This window comes from Sparus aurata, chromosome 17, assembly GCF_900880675.1.
Source record: "Sparus aurata chromosome 17, fSpaAur1.1, whole genome shotgun sequence".
NCBI lineage: Eukaryota > Metazoa > Chordata > Actinopteri > Spariformes > Sparidae > Sparus > Sparus aurata.
Window position 1 is genome coordinate 9,974,965 of NC_044203.1, and position 25,792 is coordinate 10,000,756.

The following is a 25,792-nucleotide window of genomic DNA, read 5'->3' on the forward strand; positions in this document are numbered from 1 at the left end:
AGATAGATAATCATGTAAGACATTCAGCGTTGATTTATCATTATTGATTTATTTCACACAATTCAAGGTTGGTTTACAAAGCTGTAGAGAGGGATACTATCGCACCGGAGCCCTCAGTAGCACAATGTTATCGTCAGAAATATTAAGTTTGTAACATGAAGCTTTTTGTAGAGATAGTATAATGTATATTACATATTGGGTGTTGACAACGAGGTTGGGTGGTAACGCTTCTCTTGATGTAGTAAATGTAATAATATCACCAAATTTAACAGAAATTCTTCTAGTGCTGTGTACATATTCCTGCTTTTTTATATACTGTTAATAGTGCTGTATTTGCTGCAACACATTGCTTATTTGTTTTTGTTTTGGACAATTGTTTATTGTCCTAATTTGAATCATTAGCTGTCATTTTACATTACACATGTGGCAGCTGCATGTCCAGTTTATTTGCTTTTGTTTTACTTTATTTTCACATAATTTAATGTAGAATTTGCATATTATTAATGCAAATGTGTTTTTACAACCGCTTATGGTGGGCTAGAACTATAACCCGAAGAATTTTTATTTTTAAACAAGAAACATATGCTAGTTAGTGACATTAAACAGGACAGTCGGAGGGACTTTTTTCTATATGGCTAGAAAGGCTAGAAAGAGAATAAAAATCCCGCACAGATATGTGATGGTCATTTCAATTGTGAGGTAGTTACAATTTGTATTTATGGGACCTTTAAGCTGTAGCCAGGACAAATCACCGCGGTGAGAGACGGTTCACTGGCTGAGTGGGCGAAGGCTTCTACACTTGACCCTCTTCTTGGGATCATCGCGGGGCCTCAACCTCAACCCAACCTGGAGCAGGGAAAGAGGAAGGGCAGAAAAAGGTGTCAGTATCATGTAGTGTGACACGCCATGTCCAATAACAACGAGCAACATAACATCATTTAACCTTTACAACACATGTATTGATCCATCTGGTTGTTATCACCCTGCGATCACAGCTCAGGGCTCGGCTCAGCTCAGCTTCAGGGGCTGTTTGAATCCAGCCTGCAATATTACCGGGAGACAAAGAGATCCGCGCCTTCTGTTTTTTTAACCCCTGTCCTTGGATCATCCTTTTCCCCGGACCACTTTGTCAGCGGAGCGGTGGGAAGATGTGTCAATGGCTGTTTACTTGCGATGGCTAAATATACAATGGGAGGTATGAGATATAATCTTGGCACAGTGGAGTAGAATGATTAAGAAAAAACGCCCACACAATCCCCTTGATGATTTTCCAGTGATGCAATGAGAGTCTCTGTACTCATTCTGAACATGTAAAGATGTGTTTTTTATTTCAGAGAAGATAATATCCACAATAACCTAATCAAGTGTTTGTTTTTTTTCTGTCTTTATTAACATATTCCCATAATAAAAGCTGCTTCAAAGAGCATATTAATGAACACGGCCATTGATGTTCACTCTCTTCACCTTTTTAAAAGAATCAAATGGCATTCTGCATTTAAATCAGAGCAAGACACGTTTAATTCTTTGAATCAGTGTAAAACCATAATATCAGCTTGAGTGGAGAGAAGTTGACTCCCTCCCTCAGGAGACATGCACCCAGATGGATTCACATACACCCAGATGGCCTAAGTTGTCAGTCTGTTCCATCTAAAGCTGTTGCTCAACAGTTCACCTTATTGCATGTACACTGCATGGCATCTTTCACTTGTAGGCTAGGAAAATCTGAGGTCTATAGGCCTACAACATAGATGAATGCTTTGTGGATGTGTGGGTGATGTACAGGATCTTGTTCTTTATCCAAGACTGTAGTTATAAAATAAAGAAAAGGATATTGGTCGGAAAGAACACTGACTTTTTTTTATACATATACTGAGAGCAGCGACTATCACGAGAAAAATAATTGTCCTCTGATAACTGACAGTAATTTAAACCCCTCCCCCGAACAGCGATTGTCCAATCACAGCTTAGCAGCAGTACCTTTGCATGACAAGCCTGTCCTTTTTATAAACATAATAACATTTTAAAAGCCATAATCTCAAAAGCAAAAATGTAAGAAATTAATGAATACGTTTGTCGACTCAAATGTGAGCTGCAGTCATTAGCATGTCCAGCCAACCTGCAGCAGTAACATAGCATTAGTGTGTTTCCAAGGCCAAGGCATGACACATTAGCTAACTGCATTATTTTGTGAGGTTTCAGGGTTTAAAGGTCCAGGCTGTGGGATTTAGTGGCATCTAGTGGAAAGGTTGCAGGTTGTGACCAACTGAGCGTCCCTCGCCTTGTGGAAAACGCAAAAGCTCTTCGCTAGTGACAGTGTTTGATTTATCCATTCTGGGCTACTGTAGAAATAACAACTAAATGAAGAGGAACCTCTGTAGATGTGTAAGGCTCATTCTATTGTAACAAAAACGCAACAACAACTTTCTCTAGAAAAACCAACAGCAACAAAATTATTTACATTATTTACAATGTCTGCCCCTTAATCCACCTAAATTATACGCACTGGACCTTTAAGTTAATAATGAGCCCTGTTGATGACCAGCACAACCATTGTATCGTAGCCTAGCATATTCGCCGACTTTAAGTAAGCTGATATCCATTACATTTATCAAATACATTGTTCAGTCATCTTAAAAGCTGTTTCTCTCGAAATATTAGAAGAGTCCGCTTGGAATGTTAAAAAAGTCAGCTGGAGATGACATTTCAATGAGCCGAGTCATGGAGCTAACCTTAGCGCCCTTGCTGTGCAGTAGCTAGATATCTCCTATGAACTTCCACTGATAGTATCGATGGTCGCCCCCGCCAGAGAGAGGAAACCGCAACTGTCTGCCTCTTTCTTAAGTCCAAATTGTTTCGATAATTAATAAGAGTTTTGTGTGACCATTACTGTAAACTGCAGAGACCAGAAAGCTCAACAGGTATAACCACGAGAGGCAGGGATTACGAAAAAGGTCAAACATGGTAGTTGAGGTCAAAGTCGCATCGGGTGAAGTTGTGATTATCGTGTTGTAATGATGGCTTTATTCATAGGAACAAATACTAAAGCCAATTGTTCACAGGGAAGAAAAATATGTCCAAGCAGCATCTTGTAGACTATGGTCTAGCCTCTTCCAATTAATAAGAGAAAAAGACCAATGAGCATGAAAAGAGCACAATGACAGAGCCAGAGCCAGAGTTATCAAATTTGCCGTGAACACTGATAATAGATATGTATGCTAAGGAAAATGGTGCTTTAATAGAGTTTTTAACTGTAGATCTAGAATAGAAAATTGGACATACATTCTAATTGAATACCTGGTTGAAAATGCACCCAGCACACCGTTATAAATCATCTGGAATCAGTTTTCTCGAACTCCTCTCTCCCTCTCACCCACTTTACAAACACAGAGCAAGGCTTTTTCAGCCTCTGATAAGTGTTAATAAATTACCTGAATTTGAAAATTAATGGCTAGCCGCCTGCTTCAGGGAGATATCATTGTGTTTCATGAATATTTTGATTTTGTGATTAGATCAAAATGCTGTGAATTCCTAAACAGCCCCCATGCCCAAGCTCCACTGATCATAAACTCTTCCCTTCTTTAAAAAAAAAAAATCCATTCCATGCAAATGTGCTGATATGGAATAATTAGAATGAGTTTTGCCAGTATTTTTCTGCCGTAACATTTGCATGACTTTAGATCTCACCCGACTGATCTGCTCCAAGCTGAGGGAAAATGTATGTTTTTGTGTGGCTCCCCCAAAATTTACCTTGCCAGGCGAGATAATGGCTTATATTGTGATGTTAAAGAGGCTTGTATTTACAAAAAGAAACAAAGGCAGGCGGTTGCCAGTCCTGGAGGACATTGATTAGGCTCTTCTTGTCATTTCCTATTCACAAACTGTATCAGTGGCATTCCAGCTCATCTGCTTTTGTGCGTGATAGGGATCAAATAGATTTCCACACATTGTCACAACATTTCCAGGTGCGGGAATGTGAGGAAGGGGGAGCGTGAATAGCCGTACAAACTTTGACTTAATAACATATTCTTGCACTGTCTCCCTTCCTGCACGTGAAGCCTCCCAGTCTGTTTGCCTGGCTCTCCCCCACGCTCACATCATTACTGCTCAGAAATATGAAAACACATGCCTGCAATCATACACCGAGACACACACAGACAGAAGGTTTCGAATTAAATAATTTATCTCACATCTCCACAAAAACACACTGTTGTATTACGCTCCTGCCACAACCAAAGCATTATGTGCAGCATTCGTATTTTGTTTGGAGACATTTTTTTTTTTCTTTTTTGCCTCTCTTTTACTCTGGTGTTGGCACTTTTACACTCTGTAGTTGGCACACAGGAGTGTGTGTGGTGCAGGAAAACAACATATACACTATGTGAAGCTGCGCAACTTCAGATCTTAGTTAGCCAAAGTGTGCTTTCAAACATGGAGGGAAGCTGATGGCTGTATGTGTTTGTGTGTGTTTGTGTGTGTGTGTGTGTGTGTGTGTGTGTGTGTGTGTGTGTGTGTGTGTGTGTGTGTGTGTGTGTGTGTGTACGTGCATGCACATGAATGTGTGTGCCCGGCAGCTGCACAGGGCCCCAGGGACAGGCCTGTGTAGATTGGGTCTCCTCAACCCACAGCTCATTAGTGGAGAGTGAAAGGAATCCACACAGATGGCTGTCAACGTTCAAAAAAGTCGGCTGCGTGAGACATGTCAATTGAGGTTTAAGTTCCTTCTGCTCATTTCTGTGACATTGCAGTATTCAAGCGATATTTGTTTATTCTACCCAAAAAGTACAAAAACACAGAAGCCTGGTGACATCTGAAAATGTGTTTTCTAATGAGCGCTCAGACTACTGAACAGGAGCCTGCACTTGTCATTCATCACCACAAATTACTCGTTCTAACTTGACATGTTTTCAGTGCCACAGATGACGGGCTTGTCTGTTCTGCAAACACTGAGAATGGTGTGCGTTTAAACTGGAAATATGGCATTGAACAGTCCAGCAAGACGCCATGGAAAATCAATTAGATTGTTTACCTGTCAAAGTTGGAATGGAGGCCGCGCCACTGTAGCGGTCGCTCATCATTTTCACTCCAGCACTGTCACCTGCTCTCCTCCTGTTATTCAATTAATACAATTGAATACACAGTTGTGATCTAGTGTCGTTTTACAGCGGGGGTTTATTTGACCGCGCACGCTCTCATTATATGGAATACCGCAACCGTATGGAAACCTGCCCTTGAACCTGATGAAAGTAGAAAGGTTTGAACTGGCAAGATAAAAGCGCTCGGAAATGTGAGATATTTTCCGCCGTGACCGTAGGCCAGCAGTAAACACAAAACACATACGGCTTTAAAGGAAACCCTGCATAAGGCTGCTGTAATACAAATTAAACCTGCACAACCCACTGTATTTTCTAACATATCAAGCACCGAAAAACACAAAATAAAAAGGTTGAGCGTACATCTTTAGACAGATTTGTGCTCTTATACATGCTCTGCATTAGCACTAACAACGCTGCCGAGGCACTTGAGGTCACAGTGGGAGGAATGTACAGCAGCTAGAGGAAACTATTAGATCTATAAAATCTGTCTCCAGCCGGCAGGAGGGAACTGCAGCAACTGTACAAATTTGCAGCAGCAACAACACTCACGTCAGGTAAGGCAACAAAACCGACTTGTAGAACAAACTGTTTTGCGGATTAGGAAAGTTTTTTTTTTTTTTTTTTTTTAAGTTGGTGAGGAAGAAGTTGACTCGCTCATTCACTGGTGTGTGGATTAAAAGTTGCTCTCGACCGGAGATGCTACTTTTCAGTAATTGTACATAACAGCAATCTGAACACCACTTGAGCTGACCTACTTATGGGGCTCAGAAACTTTTTATCCTGCAGCCAAGTCTAAAAATAACCCTGTGGCCAGTTTTAGATTCATCTCAATGGTAACCCTGACAGTTTTACAGAGTGCCAGTGACAGAGTCCTGTTAAGCAGCGGCAGGCTGCAACAGCTTAAATGCCGTTCACCCCATCACTGGACTCTCCTTTCACTCCTCATGAAATATCCTAACTGCTTGAAAATTAGAGCACAATTAAAAGGCATGAACGTGCATTTTTCCAGTGCTAAATATAGCACGCATATTAGTATTTTAGCAAGAGTATCACTGTTTTATGCAACTGAACGCTCAATAAATTGAAACACCAAAAAGAGAATGCAAAATCTTTGCATTTCATGTTTAGCTACAGTTGATTATTGAGCTTAGTGCGAGAGATCAATGTGAAGTAGCTCCCCTTTAATCATTCACTGTGAATGGCAGTAAAATGATTCTCTGAACAAATTGGTTTCATGTCCAGGCAAAATCACATGGAGTTTTTGTGTTCTCTTTTCTTTCCGTCCTTTTCTTGCTCTTTTATTTTTTCTGTGCGTGTGTCATTGTGAAGACGTTCTCTCTTGCCGTACGCATCGCTCCTTTAAGATGATTTGGAATTAGAGGCTTTTCATACAGCACATATTATGTAGCTTGGTGGGACTCCATTAGCCTGAATCAAAGAGGACAGCAGCCTGCGTGGAGCCACACAATAACGTGGCAGCCTGTGTTTCAGCAAATAAATAACAAATCCGCCGCTTACTGTACCAGCCAATGCAAACTAACTAATTAAAAGATGAAAAGGGGAGGGGGGGGTGGGGGACGGCTTCCTTGCAGTTTGAGGACGCTTTTTTCGTGGAATGGTAACACTGGAGTCTTGTATGCTCGGCCAAAATGAGCATGACGCTAATAAGGATCTAGAGGAGCTAACAGTCTCGATTTTGGGCGTACAAGGGGGTGCCCGACCATAATCTGCTGCTGGTGGAGAGAGTGCAATTAGGGCCAAAATGTTGTCCCTGAACTGACACTGGCCTGTGGGAAGACTAAACTGGCTTTTTTTTTTTTTTTTTTTTTTTTTTCTTCTCATGAATTCATGGTCCCTTCCCCTCACCACCTCCTCTCCTCCACCATTCCTCCTCTCCTCTCGGAGCATCTTGGGAGCGTTGAGCTCAGACAGCGGGATTAGTCAAGGATCCATCTTGAGACGCAGATAATGTTTTTTTTTGCGCGCAGACTCCCCTGCTCTCCGCTGGCTTCTGCCTCACTGATTAGAACTCAAAACTCCACCAGAAATGGCTATTTGTTCTTAAGCTGTTTTTTTTCCCCCCCCCCACCCTTTGTTGAGCTGTTTTTGTCAGCCATCCCTCTAATTCGGCGCAATAACGAGTCACAAGTAGGTCAAGACAATGCTGCAGCCGGCAGTGTCTCGGTCTCCGAGCCGGCTGACAGCAACATGGTAGAGCCACAGGGCTGTTTAAATATGCCCTCTGGTCGTTCCCTCTCGCACTGTCTAAATGGCTGAAAGTGGGTGGTGCTGCTACAAGTTCTCTTCCTCCACAATGCAAACCAATTTCCGGGACTGTTTGAGCAGCCGAGCCTTTACCTAACATGAACAACTTTTTTCCGAGCAGCATAAGTTCAGCGCGCAGTGTCTCTTATGGCGTTCGAGTAACACACTCCTTAACAGTTGTGCACTTGTAGTTGAGGGAGTGTGGTGTGTGTGTGCGCTCGCCGCCTCACCTGCCTGTCATTGTGAGTGACAGGGGAAGTGGGGGGGCGTTCAGGAGCCCAGCAGCTGGCTTCACACCTGCACAATCGCACACGCACTTCCATTGGGGACCATGGCGCCTCCCTTCCTTTCTCCGTTAGCATGCAGTGACACTTTACAAATAATTTATTTGTTCGCTCTTGTTTTGCCATTTCCTTCTGGCGATTTGTTGTTGCAATAATTCATACCCAAAACAGCACAGGTAGAAATATACCGGGAAAGAAAGCTAACATAGTCTCATATGACAGGTGACTTGTCTCTGCGCCTCATTATGTGAGGTACTAAGGTAAAGCGGTAAAGATAAAGCACACTACATACGTTTTTAAACAGGCGGGATTTGGCCCCCACTGACATTCCTGTTTGGTCTCCGTTTAAACTTTCACAATTATTCAAATCAAGCAAGTTGACATTTAAATATTAATAGTTTCCACTTACGCACATGAAACAATTACGTGTTTTGTGTGATTGTCAAGAGGGGTGAAAAAGAGCCTCAGTTTCCACCGTCACACACGCAGACACACACATGCACACACACACACACAGTGCCGAGGCAGGGCCCGAGCAAATTTAATTTAGAGACATTCTCTCCTTCCCTCCACATCCTGGGCTTTTAAGACACTGAAGTGACTGTTCTTCGCCCGTGTAAAAGAACCCCATTATCAAAGCATTAAGATATGATTAAACTGACATTTTCTTAAGAAAACGAAAAGAGTTGGGAATAAAGGGAAGGAGAGAACTACATATTCCAGATCTTATCAGGAGGGAGGTGGGGGAGGGGGGGGGTGTACATACTGATCTTTGAAGGAGCTTATTACAGAGCAAGCTAAGAAGACAAGCACAGTGGTGTACTGATCAGAGGTATGCAAGCCAAATGCACCTGCTAGATTTCACTATCATTCGCAGAGTGTCAGTCAGTGTTGAGGCCCCTGACTGACGCCGGTGCAACCTGAACACTTCTGAGGGCACACTGCAAAAAGTATCCAGCTTAGGAAGCCATTTAGTCCAAGTGCTTAGTCTACTAGCAGTAAAGCTGTCCCTCTGTAGGATACAATTATTTTACCTGTTAACAATGAAGTTTTAAGCCATTGTTTTTTTGTTTTGTTTTGGGTTTTTTTTACTTCAGAATAATGTGACAGAAACGTATGGAAGTATTGTCATTTTCTAGAGAACTGACAAATGCGACACCTGACCGTGGAATTATTCGATTTGGTTTAAAGTCTTAATATGCTGGATAGCACTGAAGCTATATATGCTACTTGTGTGCTTTGGCAGAGACCACAGTTAAGCTAGCCTACATGTTTTTATTTCACAGTCTAAAGCATTGGATCACATCGACGATTTTCAAGATTTCAAGTGACCATGCAATCCATTACATTTTGCTAACAATGCAATGAAAAAGGTTTAAAAAATGTTCCTGCCACTTTGCTAATTTTCTTTCTTTGTGCTACGTAAATGTGGTTGTTTGCTAAAACCCTGTCTGCCGTCTGCTTTTCAAATTTTTTCTTTTTACTAATTTATTTGAACTTTTACATCCCGTCATCACTGTCTGTGTCTGACTATCATCACTGTACATCAGCTACAAGCTAGTAGCACTAACATATAATTAGCATCAGATCACCAGAATGTTTGGCAGCGACCAACTAGAAACCTCAATTAAATTTAAATAACAACCAGAAGTTGGCTTTTCTAAGTTTCTAATACTAAGCTTAAACCATTAGATTATGATTCTGAGCTCCAATGAAAGCAGAAAAAAAACACATCTGTTGGTGTCGCTAATACGTTAGGCAGCTAGTTTCAATCACAAATAATGCACTTTTCAACGTAATGGGTATTATTTAAATTGATAATTTAAGTAGATAATTGATCATTTAATCTAAGAAACAGATTTTTCAAAATAACTATGCACCATATTTGCCTGTTAATGACAGTGACATTGACTGCACTTCACCACCAAGCCATCGTGGTGCGCAGCAGATTATGGCGTGAACTATGCCTGTCGAGAGCATAAGAGCTGCGAAGGTGACATGAGCCCATCTGCAGGAAGAAGCAATTATATGCATCATCAGCTAATATAATCATTTTAAAATATATTGAATATTCTAAGTCGCTCTGGACAAAAGCGTCTGCTAAATGCCCTAAATGTAATGTAAATGTAAAATGAATAGAATGTAGCAGTATGGACTAATCACCATGCTGCCAAAAAACGACACTGTCTACAAGCCCACTGAAGACGTTGGCTTTGCTACCAGACCCTGTGCTGCTGAATGTGAGGTGACCACAGTCCCCACACTACTACACCTGGACAGTCCAGAGGCGGAGCAGGATGGGGCGGGGGCTGCTTAAACAGAACAAAGTGAAGTCTCTGCCTCCCTCTTTCTGTCTCTCTAACCAGTTAGACGGAAACATTTCTCAAGAGCAGTTCCTGGATGGGACACCAAAGGTACTGCTGCATTAACTGTATGTAAAAAGAAATGCTGATGGCTACTATTAATACTGGATAATTGATAACAGCTGCTGCTATGATCTTTGACACACAAGATTCAACCAATGGACTGAACAAACTGCAGTGTGGTTATAACTGAAAATGTGTTGTATTCTATTAAAGGGTGGAAGTACATATAGTCAGACAAATATTTAGTTTTCAACACCACTACCATCCCCCCAGAGAGCGCTCAACAAATGCCTGTAGCTGTGCGGTGAGGAGGTGCGAGTTGGCCGGCAGGGGACCAAACCACTTTTAGACATATGAGATATCCAGTGTAAAGGGGGGACCTGATCTTTGAAAACTTAAAAGGTCTGGAGTGTTGTCATTGCATATTACTATATTATTTAAATGTATCTGTTTGCAATAATATGGGGAAATCACTATCAACTTTCTCATCAGTGTCGGTGTTTTCAATTAAATCGTCACTTTAGCTCGAGGGTTAGCCAGTTAGCCGAGTTGAGAAAGGAATTTGGAGACGGATCCTTTTTCTTTGTTCAAAGTGAAGGACTGCTTATGCCTTGGATTTAAAACAAACGCACACACCTTTTTTACTAACGCGTCAAACGTGATTGCCATGAAAGTACATCATCACAAAAGAGCGACAGAACCTTATAGTCCTCAGGTCACGGGGTGTCTTCATCATTCCAGCGTCAAGAAAAGGTGATGTGTGCTAGAAGCATTAGAACTCAGCATCTTGACTGCTAAGGCTGTCTCACAAAATGGGACATTAAAATCAAGACTCCACTAAATGACTCTGTTAATATGAATATTTTTTGCAGTGCTGACCAGGGAGTGGAAGCAGCACCCCCTTCTATTCGTCTGTCATCGTCCCCACGGACAAAATAAAGCCTACAGTAGATACGGGGCTTGGGGGTGGTGTGCATGAATGTCAGGATTTTCTTCTGAGGCTCCCAACTGAAGCGGAGGTATGCTCAGCATGTGATGTGAAATCTGTGTAATTTTTTGAAAGGCATCACATAATCAGAAGGAGTCAAAAGCTTTCTGGCAGTAATTGCCTTTTGGCCACAGACTGGATGTACAACACTTCGCAATCTTTCCCTGCAGAGATTTCTAACAAATAAAACCCAAGAGTGAACTCTGTTCTTTGCTGCTGAAATCTGCATTCGTCTCTCTGTATTTACATATTAACTGAGTCACTGTGTTGTGGATTTCCAATCGCAATTTAACTAACGCGCTATCTACCATGCATCATCTCCCTAACTTGGTTTTAAAGTCCAGAACAAAGCGCAGAAGAAAAGCGTTTTATTTCCTTTTTAGGCGGCGGAAGTTTTCGCAGCCGGAGTCTTGTGCGAGTCTGACTGGCTCGATTACATTTGTGTTTTAGATTTCTCCATCCAAGGGGAGATGGGAAATGGAATCTTTATGTACTGTACATCTATCCGCTTGATGTGGAGCCAGCTGCCATGTTGCACGAGGAAAACAAGCAATATACTGTCAAAAGATCTGAACCGAGATACAACAGAGGCATTTTGATTTATAGTCTGATCAGCTTCTCTTCTGCGTGAGCCGCATGATACGCTCTCGCTCACTTTCCTTTTAATTATCCCATCCGTTTCCTCTCTCACAGTCCACTTTCATTTTTTCGTTCATTTTATATTTCTTGCGCACAACCTTTATTTTCTCTTTTTTTCTCATTCGCTCAACTTTTCTCCCTGCGCCACACCCCACCTCCTAAACCCAGCGGATGCTCCCATCAGGGGTCTGGTTTGAGCTGCATCATCATCCAACCATCGAGAAGAGCGAAAGTGGAGGGGGCTAAGGGAAAGACAGCATCGACTAAGTATCAAAAGGAATCAGTGAGCAACATAACATAAAACAAAACTCCCCCCTTCCCCGACCGAGACTCCTTTTTCCTCCCCTGTTTCACAGTTTGGTGGGAAGAGAGGGGGAGGAGAAGGGGGAGATAACATGTGCATCGGTGTGCGGTGAGTGGCACGATGTGTAGCGTTGTTGCTGATTTTCACAGCTTCACTCAACACACTCCTGCTGAGTTAATAATTCTGACCTCTGCTTAATTAAAATAACAGACTATCCTCCACTGAGGAAAAAAAAAAAAAAAAAAAAAAGCCGAAGCAGTTTGAGAATTATTCTAACTAATCGCTAATTAAGATTTAGCGGAAAACAACAAGAAACCTGTCTGGGAAGATGTATCTATTTTTAGAGGGTATTCTTAGGAAGGAGCAGCTGTGTGTGGACACTCAGTCATAAGCAAAAGAGAAGTTACAGTTCCTCTTGAGGGAGCGGTGTTACTGCTGCTCCAGTAAACTAAGAGAAATCTAGTCAAACTAGTGCACACGATGCTGTACTCGAATTAACATAAGTGTGGTGCAGAGACAAATCCCTTAAAACGACTAACCCGACAAGAAAATAATCACGTTGACAAGTGCTTATTTAGAATCTGAGGGTAATGCAGCCCTTTTTGAGGACCGACTCATAGCGTCGCTCCATTAATTGCTCATTTTGTAGTGTTGCACTTTTGACCAAGTAAGGTGAACGGGGCCAGAAACACAGTCACAACAAAATGATTGTGCTGTAATAACTGCGTCTTCTCTCTAGTCTTGATTCTTGGCCCCTGCCGCCGTGAGGGCTGTAATTCTGCAGCAAGGAGTGTTAAGAGGATATCATTATCATGTGTTTTCCGAGTAAGCTGCAGATTTGGTTAAATATAGTAGCGTTTTTTGTTTCCCCTCCTTTTCAGTTTTGCATTAAAGCTGGGTCAAGCCGACCCCTCCCATGGCAATTCTTTTCAAACGGAGCTGCCAAAGCGCCTCCTCTGCCACAAATGTAGCCAATATCGATGCCATGCTCAAAAACTGATTGAAAAGAGACTTACATGTTTCAAAGCATGCTGGGAGCTGGGGGCCAGGCGAAAGCCCAAAGTATTAGAGCTGAGATAGTCACCAGTATGCTATAAAAAGGCAGCATATGCCCACAAGTCCGACAGTGCACCAATCAGTGCTTGTTGTGATTCTGAAGATTTTTGCATATGAAAATATTTATTCGCTATTCTTTGTTTTATCTATATTTTCTAAAAATATCTCTCACTCGTAAGGACAAAAATTGAAAATGCAGAAATAACAAAACCGAAAACTGAACAAAAAAATGGCTTCAGTTTGATTTTATAATAAAGGAATTTTTTTTTTTTCTTTTGAATGAAACTGTCACATTTTACTTATGATCTGCTTTAATAGCCTGTGTCATCCCTTTCACGTCCTCCTCCCAGGTAATTAGGTCACAGCGCTGAAAACATTTGCGATCATCATCTTTATTTCAAATAAAAAAAGGATTTTGAAGGACACAGCAGAGCTGGTGGCTGAGTAAAAGGCATGACTCTGCTGGCTAAATTAATTAATGAAAGTGTGATTTTATGAATCACATTTTAGACTCTAATATTCAAAGATCTCTTCTCAAAGTGTCAACAGCAGATTGGTGAAAAGAGATTTTTAATTAGTCTAAGCAAATGAGTAAGAAGTGTCTTGATTTTTTCAGCTGATATCCGTAGTTTATCAGAAGATGATAAAGAAGAAAAACCCCATTCATCCAAATCCCCAAAGAGTCCCATTGTTATCTCAATATACTGTTCGTCTCTAAATCTGAGAGCATAATAGAAATTCTGTGGTGAAGTGTGGAGCTGCGCACTACGTTTGCATATTTATTCAGCTGTCATATCTATCTGAGCAGATCATCAGAGGAGATAAACTAAAGAGATGAGGGAATAATGGCTCTTGCTGAGAGGCTGCCGAATGATACAAGCATATTCCTGAAAAACACCAGGAACTGGGTAAACAAAAATGTACTCTACAAAGCCATGCAATTCAAAATGAGCGGCGGTTAATGATGGTGATGATGGTGATGATAATGATGATGAAGATGCAGTGAATAAAATTTGAATGATGGAAAGTTTTGCGGGGTAACAATGCAGACAGCGTCGCGAAACTTTTTTTCTCTCTGCCACCATGAAAACGTGGACCTTATTTTTGAGCCAGAATTCCTCGACATGACATCCGGCGCGGGCGTTATTTGCCCAATTATTGTACTCTTTTATGTCCAGGGGAAGATAAACGCTGACCTGATGGCGCGAAGAAGGCGCTGTTCGAATGTATCCGCACATAGATGCAATGAGAAGGGGTAGAGGCTGGCTTTAAACACTGGCCAACCTTTTGTGGGAAATGTTCCTGAAAAGAACACAGTCCCTGACATTTAGTGAAAGAAGCCTCTAAGGTCACGCTGTTGATGCCTCTTGTGAAAAACCAAATTAAACATTATCAGGGGAGCGGGGGGGGGGGGGACACAGAGGAAACCTTCGCTTTGATTTACACTAGATACACGCAAATATCACTTTTTAAACAGGGTGTTCTTGCACTTGTTGGAAACAGTGACCTTTTATTTCATCACTGCAACACTTAACAGACATTCATCTACAAGTGAGGGTATCGCAAGGGACCCTCGTGTCATCTGTCCCTCAATGCATATGTGCACCCGCCGCCAATGAGGACAGTATAGGACAGTTAATTGAACAATATCCAGGAAGTGACAAGAGGACAGCGAGGAGAAACTCTGCTCAATGGTGCCATCTAGTGCTTCCCAGGGGCGACCCGGGACGAGCCGCACAGTACAGTAAGAGCTTCTCCCCTGCTGCTGCTGCTGCTGCTGCTGAGGAAGTTTGGATAACAATTATCTGTTGTATTTGCATTAATGTGATTGCTTTGTCTGCGGACTCATCTGACTGCAATTATAAAGAGTAGCATTAAAACACTAATTAATTAACTCAATTGTGGGTAGATTGATTAATTCTAAACAAACATGAGATCGCAGCAAGCAAATGAGCTCTGGAGTGCCGATGCATCTGGGAGTGCTGCTGCAGAAGACATTTTGATTATCTGCAGACACATGTAGTTGCAAATCTTTTAATTAACACAAATAGATAGTGGGAGCGAGTGAGTCGGTCGCGCAACTATCCTGTTTGTTACTTGTAATCATAATTTGGTCAGTTTTTAAAAGAATGAGGGGTGTGAATGTGGACTGTGGGTTTGAGGCAGTGATCGAGAGGCAGCTCAATTATTCCAAAGTTGTGTTGCGCATTTATGTGTGTGTGTGTGTGTGTGTGTGTGTGTATGGGTGGGGGTGTGTGCATGTACATGTGAGGGATGCGTGCATGCACTGTGTGTGCGTGCGTGCGTGCGTGCGTGCGCGTAACCAAATGGATCTTGACATCGAAAGTCATCACAGAAAAAGAGATAATCAAATTATGATCAAAACAAAACAGATGGTCACATAAATCATCCATTCACATGTTGGACTGGTGCCTCTGTCGCAGAACAATGAATCACTGCCTATCAATGCTAGAATCAAAACATAAGGGCCGTTATGAATACAGAAAGCTCTCCTTGTTATTATTACATACCGACACATATCGCAATGCGCGCACATCCAGCTTCATTTCAAGGAAAAGCACTTCTGTGAACGATCTGTGAAAAATTGAAACTGAATTAAAAGACAAATACAGCTGAAATAGTGGAACATAACAGTGTTGACTGGAACAGGTTTGACTTCTGATTCTTATTATTTTGGGGGGGTTTTTTTCAGTTGAATTGATTGATTTGATTGCCCCGTGACCTCAGATTCCTCCCAGATTTGAGATTCGGATGAATGAAACGTGTCATTATCCAGCGTAAATGCATGCATGCACCTTCAGCATCCATAGAAAATGCTGAACTCCTGAACTAGATTTAAAAGGGAGCAGTCAGTCAAAGCACCCTTTCTCAGTGTGCTGTCAGCATCTGCACATGCAGAAAAGCCTAATCAGAGAGATACCAGTAAAGTGCATGTAATACTTTAGAGATTTAATGCAGTTTTTAATTGGATAGAGGCCCATTATTTTTCAATACAGAAGGGGCACTGAGGCACATAAAGCTCTTGAATATTTTTGCAAATCGTGTTCAACAGCATAATGATTAACCATGGCACTAAATTTGCCTCACAAAATGAAAAGCAAACTTCATGCAAGGCGTAATTTAATTGTTTCCCTTCACATTTTCTGCCTCCCATTGTTGGAAGCTTAACATTTTTAGAGTCTGCTTAACAGCTGCCTTGTGATGCTTGAGCTGCAACAATGTGACTGACAAATGTTTTGAAGTAGCTGCAGACTTCCTAGTGTCTTCGCAGGCCAAGTGTCAGGGAATCTTACATCACTTTGTGTCGCATTTGAAGCCTTCTTACATGGATATTTATTTTTCTAATTTTGTGGCTACAAATCACCGCTAAATATATCATTCAGCTAAAACCTTACCGCACATAACATCAGCTGTTATATATACACTATTTCAGATTTTTGGTTAACACAACGCATGATGATTCACTCTCTGAAACCATTCATGATATGACATAAATATATATGTATCAAAAATAACACATACACTGCTCAAAATGTCATAACCCCGTATTTTCAATTCTATTTCTGTCTTTAAAACATATATCGCCATATTGGATTATGCAAAATACTAATAAAAAGCTTTATTTTTTTTTTAAATATCCCAACCTCCTACAAGACGGTACAGTAAATGTGATCTTTTTGTACACTGAAATGTTTCAGCAGTCACAACTGCAGATCACATTTCCATTTCAACCTGAGGAGAACACTGCCATCTGGGCTACAATTAGTGGTAATGCAATCCTGAACCGTTTATTTGTATGTTTGAATATTCAGAATCAGAATCAGGACTGGAGTCAGGTTAGAGCCTCATGCATAATGTACGCATATTCAGTGCTGAAACAAGCATACAGAGGGATTCATCAAAATGAGTACTTAAGCATAAAATACGAAAAAGAATAAACTAAAATAAGAGGGTATAGAAATAGAAAAAGACAATAAATAACTGTTCAGAAATTCATGCAATAATGGTTGCATACAGGACACATTTGTAGCCGGGATGCAAGTCTGACTGTTCCCCACAGGGTTTGCAGGAGTGCATAATAGTGCAAAGAACACTGGTAAATTACTGTAGAAATTCAGAGTAATCCAACAAATCAAATAACAGCATGCCGGCACGTACACACACCACCTGCGTTGTGAATAAAAGTGACACAACGTCTGTCCAATGAGACATTTAGTATTTTCTTGTGTGCGCCGGCTTTGTGGTGTAATGCATGCCAGTGCAGATCAAACGGGCTGAGACCTGGGTGGGAGCGGTCTGTGCTGAATTTTCTTTGCGGTGTCCTGACACGACAGATGTTCAAGTAAGAGGAGGGTGGGCAAGGCTGGCAGTGATGATCTGTAAGTATCTGCTGGCACAGGAAGTACATCTTCTGCTGGGCTTTTTTTTTTTGCGATCGCCTCCAACTTCGAGTGCTAAAGGAACTAAAAAAATGTTTTATAACAAATTTTTTCTTAAGTGCAATTCCTGATGGGGACACCGGAACGCTGCAAACAAAAACTTGCCACCCTACCAGCTACAGGAAAGCTACATTTACTGCTGCAAACACTGTTAATATTACTGTGGGCGAGCAAACGTCAGCTAACCACTGGATAAGAAACGAGCGACCTATAATTCAGTGTTGAAAAATGAATATATATGATACAAATGTGTTTTTATTGTATTCAGTGGGAGAAGTTAATACATTCCTAACATATCTTTGTTTGACTACATACCAAAGGTCAGCCACTAACGACAGACTCAGATTCCCACTGTACCTGCATCCTGTGCCGCTGCAGAGCGCTGCGAGGACTTTCTCCAAGCCAACTTTGCAATTTTGAGAATGCTTCAGGTTGTAGTGATTGGACCAGTCGGATATCCATTTCTCACCGTCTTGGATGAGGCCTCGAAGCATTGCATCAGGAGTCTGACACAAGGATCCTGTAGGGAGAGGAGCAGCAGTGCTGACTGTCTGTCAGGGTGCTGGGTGTAGATTTTAAGCATGGATGTTGGGGTTGTTAGCAAGCTGGAGCAAGATCAGAGCGTGTGCATATGCTCAGAAAATCTATAGTAGCTCTACTTACACACTTTGATTTCCTTTTACCGCGCAGCCCTTGCCTGCTTCGACAGACACGTATTCTTGCATTTTTATTAAGTCCAGTTTAATAAATGGAAAAATACAGAGTAAAAAATAGAATGTCTTTTTGTTTGACGCAGAGACAGGACAAGCAGGTCTGACAGGTTTAGACTGAATTGAAATCTAATTAGATAAGAGATGAACAAAGAACAACAAGGAATTATTTCATTTCCCAAAGAAGGCCTCCTCTGGTTTAACGAAATAAAATAATGAAAACAGCCACAGAAATGACAACGCGACAGATTTATAATCCAGCTTTTTTTCAGATCTCTAACGCACAGTTACTGTAGCTGCAACATGATGTGTGAAGTTGGGCACAAACGCAGTAAACAAACCTCTCTCTCTCGGCTCGAGCAGGAAGCACTGATAATCTGCCTGAGTATTATCTTATGTCACTTTTTGTGCATGCTATGCCCTTCTAATGCCAGAGTTTTAGCATGTCAACACTCAGAGCTGTGCTCCCTGAATTTGAATGCAGTCGCAAAAGAAACTGACATCTGTGTTGGTTTGTAGTGCCGGTGGAGGAAATAAAATGATAACAACAGCCTTCCTCTAAATCCAGCGGAATGGCAACTTTCCTCATTCAGCTACGGAGACTTTTGAGGAGATGCCATTGCTGCCTCATTGGTTTTTCACTCCCTCTGATTACTCCTCTCATCTTATGTAAATCCTCTTAAGTCACATGTTATTGTTTATTGCAACTGTGAAGGTTAGGTGTTCCTAAGCCCTGTGCGTGCGCTTATCTCACCAGCGCATGCATCTTTGTCTCTCCAATGTGTCTTGTTTTCGTAATACACTAATGGATGAGAAAAGTTGTCTGGACTGATGCGGTGCAGACAACCAATCCACTGCAGTAAAATGCTAATCTCTCCCAGTGGCTAACAACTCTTCATGAAAGAGAGGCAGTTGCATGCTCCAAGGATATCACAGCATTATCACAAGCCTGCTGTATTTGGGTTTTTTTCTTTCTTTTTTTTTTTTTTTTTAAACAGTAAATATAAAACATTTCCTGAACACACAATTACTTTTTGGACCAGTCAGCTTCCCAGCCTCTGTGGTCACGTTTGGGTTTTAGCACTGAACTTGTGATTGTGGCCACAGGTCTCCAGAATGATGACAGTCCAAGAGGAAGCAGAAGACCAAAGAATACGTGACGAATGTACTGCACCACAGCATTGCGGTGCCTTTGCTTTTGTACCTGTGTTTTTCCTGTTATGTCAAAATATTTGCTGTAAAACTAATCTAAAGAGTGATGGACTCCCAGGTGGACCTTTTTATCATTAAGCTTGTTGTGTGTTGTTTACTGCTATCTGCTTTAGCTTTTCCAACTTTTTGTACACAGACGATAAAGGTAAAAAAAAAAAAAATCAAATCAATCTATCAAAAAATCTAAAACTTTCATAAAAACATGCACCCGAAACCTGAAATTTAGGCAAAACACAGATTGAGACAGATAGCGAAAATGTGTTAGCCTTTGGAAAAGTAAGATTGCATAACTGAGGCAACATCCCTGGTTGTCATTTTCTATGGTCTCTTGTGTGATTTTGTGTGAGGAGGATAGGGCCAAACACTTACGCTGAAGTACAGATTACAGGTAACTATCTTTGAGGTCCCTCAGGTTTCACTGGGCGTGACACAAAATGACTCAACAACAGCGGATCGAGTAAGAAAGTGACTTTCACGGCAGGCCAATTTAAGAGATTATGTACTACTTACATTCTAAATCTGGAGTTACACAATGGTTAGGGAAAAAAATATGTTGTTGCTCTTTAACCCATTGTGGTTATATATTAAAGAGGTTATAATATGCTAGTTATCTGTTTCGTACTTTTATTTGGGGGTCATACTAGAATAGGTTTACATACTTTCATTAAAAACTAAAAAGCTCCAGAGCGACACGTCTCACCTCTGTTCAATCTTTGGTGAGAGTTGCGCATTCGCATTACTTACCGGGCAGAACGCAGCCAAACAGAGTCAGAGAAGGGCAGGTCATGCCCAGCAAGGTAGTGTGATCTAAAATAACGCAGCTGGAGTGTATATATTTTATAAAAATTATATAAATATATATATTTATACAAGACCTATTACACAGTGATGCACATAAGTTACAGAAGTAAAGGCTCCACTCCACACCAGGTGTTTGAGGCAGTGCAGGAGCAGTGTTCTCTAGGGGAAAGAGTAACTCCCTTTGGCATGGACTTTAGGCTTTTTCAATTTGCAGACCTTTCACATGCACAAAAATGCTACAGAACACAATAAAGGAAAGGCTGGGGAAATGTAATCTTCAGGATTGGTGGACATGGACACAAATTTTCCATATTAAACTCTTGCTGCGTGTAACATAAATGTAACATTTATACAAATACTTTAGATTACATTTTTTCACTGTAACATGAACTGCTGTGTTACTGGGTTGTACAGTGATGAGACCTGAGCTCAGTTTGAGGCTATAGGCTTTGGAATGTTGATACTTATACCAGTAGTGTTTCAGTAATGCAACTGTCAAAAGCTTGTATCTTTATCTGCAACGTATCCTACCTGCATGAGAGTTATAATGTTCAGTTTGTGTTGAAACTGCATAAGTTTTAGTTAGGTGCACTTAATAAACTGGAAACTGTGCCTATTTCTAATTAGAAAGCCTATTTCTAATTAGAAATAGGCTCAGTCAGTCACACCCATAGACACCAACATTCTCAAATTATTTTAGGAGGATGTACTCTGTACGCATGTACTCTGACCTGTTAGCTCAAAGTCAGCAAAGGTTTGGTATTGTGTGTAAAGAAACAGAATGCACTTGTAATAACAGACCTTCCATACACACAGTGAAGTGGTGTAAATGTGTCATTCAGTGTGTTACATTTAGAGTCACGTCTTTCTACTCGGCATGTGCACCCTTAAAAACATTGATAAATAAATCTAATTGAGCCCACTCACACAAACTCCTGATTTTTGAACTGTGTAAAAAGATATTCTCAGCTCAAATGTCCACTTACTAGTTTTCTCAAGGCCTTCATCCACATCTCACTGTCTTCATCAGAGGCTGGAGGTGTCTCCGGCATTCACCTTGTTCTAAATGATCATCACAGAGAACAGTTTTATAGACACATCAGTATTTTGTGCTTTGTCCGCAGATTTGCTCTTGACCAGCTGAAGCACCGCCTGGCTCTCATATACTGAGACCTGCCCTGTGTCAGCAGGTTCACGTCTGTATTATTCCAGTTTACACTGTGCTTCCTGGTTGGATACATGAGTATACTAAAAAACACAGCGATACAGGAAACCAGGAGCCGTGCAGGTTTGGAGTCGCCTGTTCCATGAGGGGCTCCTGTGTGCACTGTGCATGATGGGTACTTGAAGGGGACATGATACATACACCATGCACAGTGCGGGTAGAACAGCAGGGCCAGGTAAGGGCATGAGATCTTCTGATCTGCAGTTTGTCATGTGTCATCATGTCACAGGTAGGTGGCAGCCATGTTTTTTTTTTTTTAAACAGGTTTTCTTGGTCAGAGGTACATTCTTCAAATGCATGCAGTCACACCAAACAAGAAAAATCATGCACACTGAAACCACTCCAACCAATCACTGAAATCACTGCGCGCTGTCAATGATTGCTCACAGGGTGGATATCAGAGGACAGGGCGGTGACTGAAACATGAGCCCTTTTATCTGTATTACCACCACGGCTACAGACATCCGTATCTCACATGCACTTTGGAGCTGACCTCCGTGAGTTTGTGAACACGGACGCGCTCTGCTGTCACTTGTGCTCTCTTTGCAGTAAGTCCTAAAACTCTCTCTCGGCGGCGCACAGCAGGCATGGCAGAGCCCGACCGGATCCTGATAAAAGGGGGCAGAGTCGTGAATGAAGACTGCTCCGTGGTCGCCGACGTCTACATTGAAGATGGTAAAATCATCGAGGTCGGACAGAACCTGCAGATCCCCTCGGGAGTGCGGGTGATCGACGCCACCGACAAACTGGTGATGCCGGGCGGCATCGACACGCACACACACATGGAGCTGGCGTTCATGGGCACCAAGAGTGTGGACGACTTCCACATCGGCACCAAGGTGAAGAAGACACTTTGAACACACTGCAGCAGACAGACAGACAGACAGCCGCGAGCCTCTGACGCGTTCACGTGCGTCAAGTTAGACACAGGCGAACAGAACAGTGACGGAAGTGAAGTCATGCCTTCACAGTAATGTACTCATCACCTTCCAATCCAAATTTTAATGTACCTTTTTACTTTATGGAAAGTAAGTTTTTTTTTTTTTTTTATTATTATAAGTTACAAAAGCCGTATAACATTGGTAACAGTGGTGCAAATTTCTCCCATAAGCATCATATTGTGTCACACCAGACAGTGGAAGTACCCAAATCTTTCAATTTCTTTTAAAAGTAGCAGGGCCACTGTTCAGACCAGTAAAATTCCTGACTCCACGCAGAAGCAGAATGAGCATCAAAGTAAAGCCTAAAGTAGCGTGCCAAGAGTAAAAGTAATCATTATGCAGAATGCCCCACTTCAGAACATGAAGAATATGTGATTGGATTATAATTATTGACGTATTTAACTATTGCAGCTTGTTAGGTTAGAGCTCATTTTAATAACTTTTCTATACTGCTGGGGTACCTTTGAATCCCCCCCCCCCCCCCCCCCCCATACATTATAATATACATGTTGAAATTTCTTATTGTCAATCTGAATCTGAAAATTACCTAGCAACTGAAGAAATCCAACACATATAGTTTTATCTGAATGGAAGAGCAGTAGAAGAAGTAGAAGAACACAGAAATGCAAAAGTACAAGTACCTCAAAATGTACATAGGTACTTTCTCCAATGCCCAGACTTCCCTCACTCACTCATAGATAAAATGAACTTAGAATTTCTAAGAGTCTGCTGCGTGTCCAGTTTCCTGTCAATGGTTAAAAAACATATGTGTGACATTTACTGATACGTACATGGAGGATTAGTTTGTGCTATTTGCGAATATCTTTATTGAGCTGTTACTGTAATTGATTTCTAAGCAGCAAACACCAATATGTTGTTGTACAAATGTTGGTGTTTTATTTTGAAGGCTGTGACCAGAAGTGTCTTTTTAACTTGTCTGACTTAACTGACTTATCCGAATCAGAATCAGAACTGTCCCACACATGGGGACATTTGTTTGCCACAGCAGCCAAAAGACAGTATTATTACAATAAACAATAATAATTGTAAAAAATAAACATTAGATTAAAAAGGCAAGAAGTAGAATAGGCTATTATATATACATATAAACATAATATTGTACAATAGGCAAAGGACATAATGCACACATATTATCTAGAGAGTGTGGAAACATTTTTGAACAAACAATCTCACACTAACCTGTCGTCGCTTTACCACAGAGTTAGTCAGTCATCGTCATATTTTTTCAATATTTTGTCCACTTCTTGTGCGGCACAGATTCACAGGCAGCCATACAAGTGAGTTTGAATAATTCAAATACCAATTAGCAGCCTGTGTCGGCTTTGTTAGAAGTATGACAATCACAAGTTTTATAATTGAGGTGTCACGGTGAAGTGAAGCAGCTCCCAGAGGAACAGACAGGCCAAAGAGCCGCTGTCTGAATGCATTGGTCACAACACGGCGAAATGCTGTGACGTGGAGAAGTGGAACACTTGTTGTAGCAGTCCAGCAAAACACCACACACAGAAACAACAACACCAGAAACGGCAACCACAAAAGTGGGCATAAACAGCACGTGGTTAGAGGGGGGGGGATGAAGACAATGCATCCACCATATTGGCAAAATTACCAAAATGCATCCCCCCCTGTCAACCTGTCACCCCCCCTCTCCATTCACTAGTGGCTGAGCGGGTGCATTGGCAGAAGGGGGCTACTTTAATGGACAATTGTTGTTCCTGTTATTTTGTCCACCACAACGAACTGTGTTGTGTTGTCAGTCAGTGGTTCTCAAACGTTTCAGGCCAAGGACCTCTAAACTGACACAAGTTGGACCAAGAACCCCAACTTGATAAGATTATAGTTTTATTACAAAAAGCGTATAAAAAAACCATGACCCAAAGAGTCATACCTTCTGTGATTGTGTTACTTATGGATACAATATGAGTGAAAATGAATGATCACTTAAGATCGAAGTGATGCCTTAAGTCATTTCTAGGGTACCAACAGAAGTTTGCAAATAATTTCTGTCCTGTTCACCTATGTGAATCTGATCAGGGGTCAGTGTTGCACAATGGCCGTGACTGCCTGACTGCACTCACTGATATATAGGTCTGCAAAACAAATAACTGTCTGGTTGAGACCGGTACTGACTCATCTCACTATGTGCTGATAAAGGTGCCACAGGTTACTGCAATATGTTACTTAACGTAGAGGATCATGAACATGAGAACAATCGTGTACTCTGAACTGTTCAGGAAAAAAATGTTTTATCCTGCTGACAGTCATTTACTTTCATCCAGTACAAACCTGCAGCACACAATTCTTTATCATAGAGGAATGTTCTTAAACATCTGAAGTTGTATCATTTAAATAATATTGATGATTTAATAAAAAAATACTTGCTAAAGCTTTTGTAGGCCTTCCTCTAAGCATCTGCATACAATAAATATCCCACAGGGATCAATCAATTCTTCAGATTACTTAAGATACCACATTCTAAACATCAGTGGATTGTCAACATTTGGAAGTTAATGTTTAACTCCCATCCACATGGTTATGTGTGTGTTCCATCAGGCCGCTGTAGCGGGGGGGACCACAATGATCCTGGACTTTGTCATCCCTCAAAAAGGAAAATCTCTCCTGGAGACCTACGACTGTTGGCGTAAGACTGCTGACGCCAAGGTTTGCTGCGACTACTCGCTGCATGTCGCCGTCACGTGGTGGAGTGACAAGGTGAATGAGGCGATCGATGTTTTTGAATACGGAAAAAGTGTTGAATTACAAGTATGTTTGTAAAGTCTCAATAAACTGCAGAAAGAATTTGTGTTTTCATGTGTTGAAGGCACACATTTCTCATAACCCCCTCATCAAGGTTATTCATAGCTGTTCCTCCATGTGATTTTCTTGTCCAGGTCAAAGAGGAGATGCAGACACTGACCAAAGAGAAGGGAGTCAATTCCTTTAAGATGTTCATGGCGTATAAAGATGTGTTCATGCTGCAGGACTCTGAGCTTTATGCTGCCTTCTCTCAGTGTAAGGAGATCGGAGCTATAGCTCAGGTGCATGCTGAGAATGGAGACCTGATTGCAGAGGTTAGTATGAGCAACTGTGATAACCTACTTATTATCTAAAGAGAATTATTAATGGATTTACGAGTTACTTGTATTTAAGAGCTGCTTTGATGTGTGTGGGGTTTTTTTTCTCCAATTTTTGTTAATTAATAACATTAATGTATGTCATCTCGATTCTTAAGCTATGCTGACTTCCTGCTGCAGAATGTTATTTACAGTGCAAACAATTTGTAAATCATAATTGGAGAATTAACAGATACTCCATAATACGACAGCGTTCACATTCACCTATGATATTTCCATAGTACCGATACCAGCAACGCTTGAATCTGAACTAAATCAGTCCTGATCGTCCAATAAGTGGAGAGGCGTACACG

At 41.3% G+C, this 25,792-nt stretch overlaps 1 protein-coding gene and 1 long non-coding RNA gene across 2 annotated transcripts in view; one reads left to right on the forward strand and one right to left on the reverse strand.

The window, feature by feature from the left end:
• Nucleotides 1–22,001, reverse strand: LOC115568146 (uncharacterized). The gene is made up of 4 exons (XR_003981336.1): nt 21,897–22,001; nt 21,165–21,240; nt 17,813–17,975; nt 1–846 (listed from the first exon to the last, which is right to left on the reverse strand). It is a non-coding gene; the product is annotated as an uncharacterized LOC115568146 (long non-coding RNA).
• Nucleotides 21,859–25,792, forward strand: part of dpys (dihydropyrimidinase) — a 13,981-nt gene continuing 10,047 nt past the window's right edge. Inside the window, exons 1-3 of the mRNA XM_030395253.1 lie at nt 21,859–22,242; nt 24,919–25,077; nt 25,257–25,436. Of these exons, the coding sequence (XP_030251113.1) occupies nt 21,991–22,242; nt 24,919–25,077; nt 25,257–25,436 (591 nt within the window). The 5' untranslated portion in view covers nt 21,859–21,990. The remainder of the gene's footprint in view (nt 22,243–24,918; nt 25,078–25,256; nt 25,437–25,792) is intronic.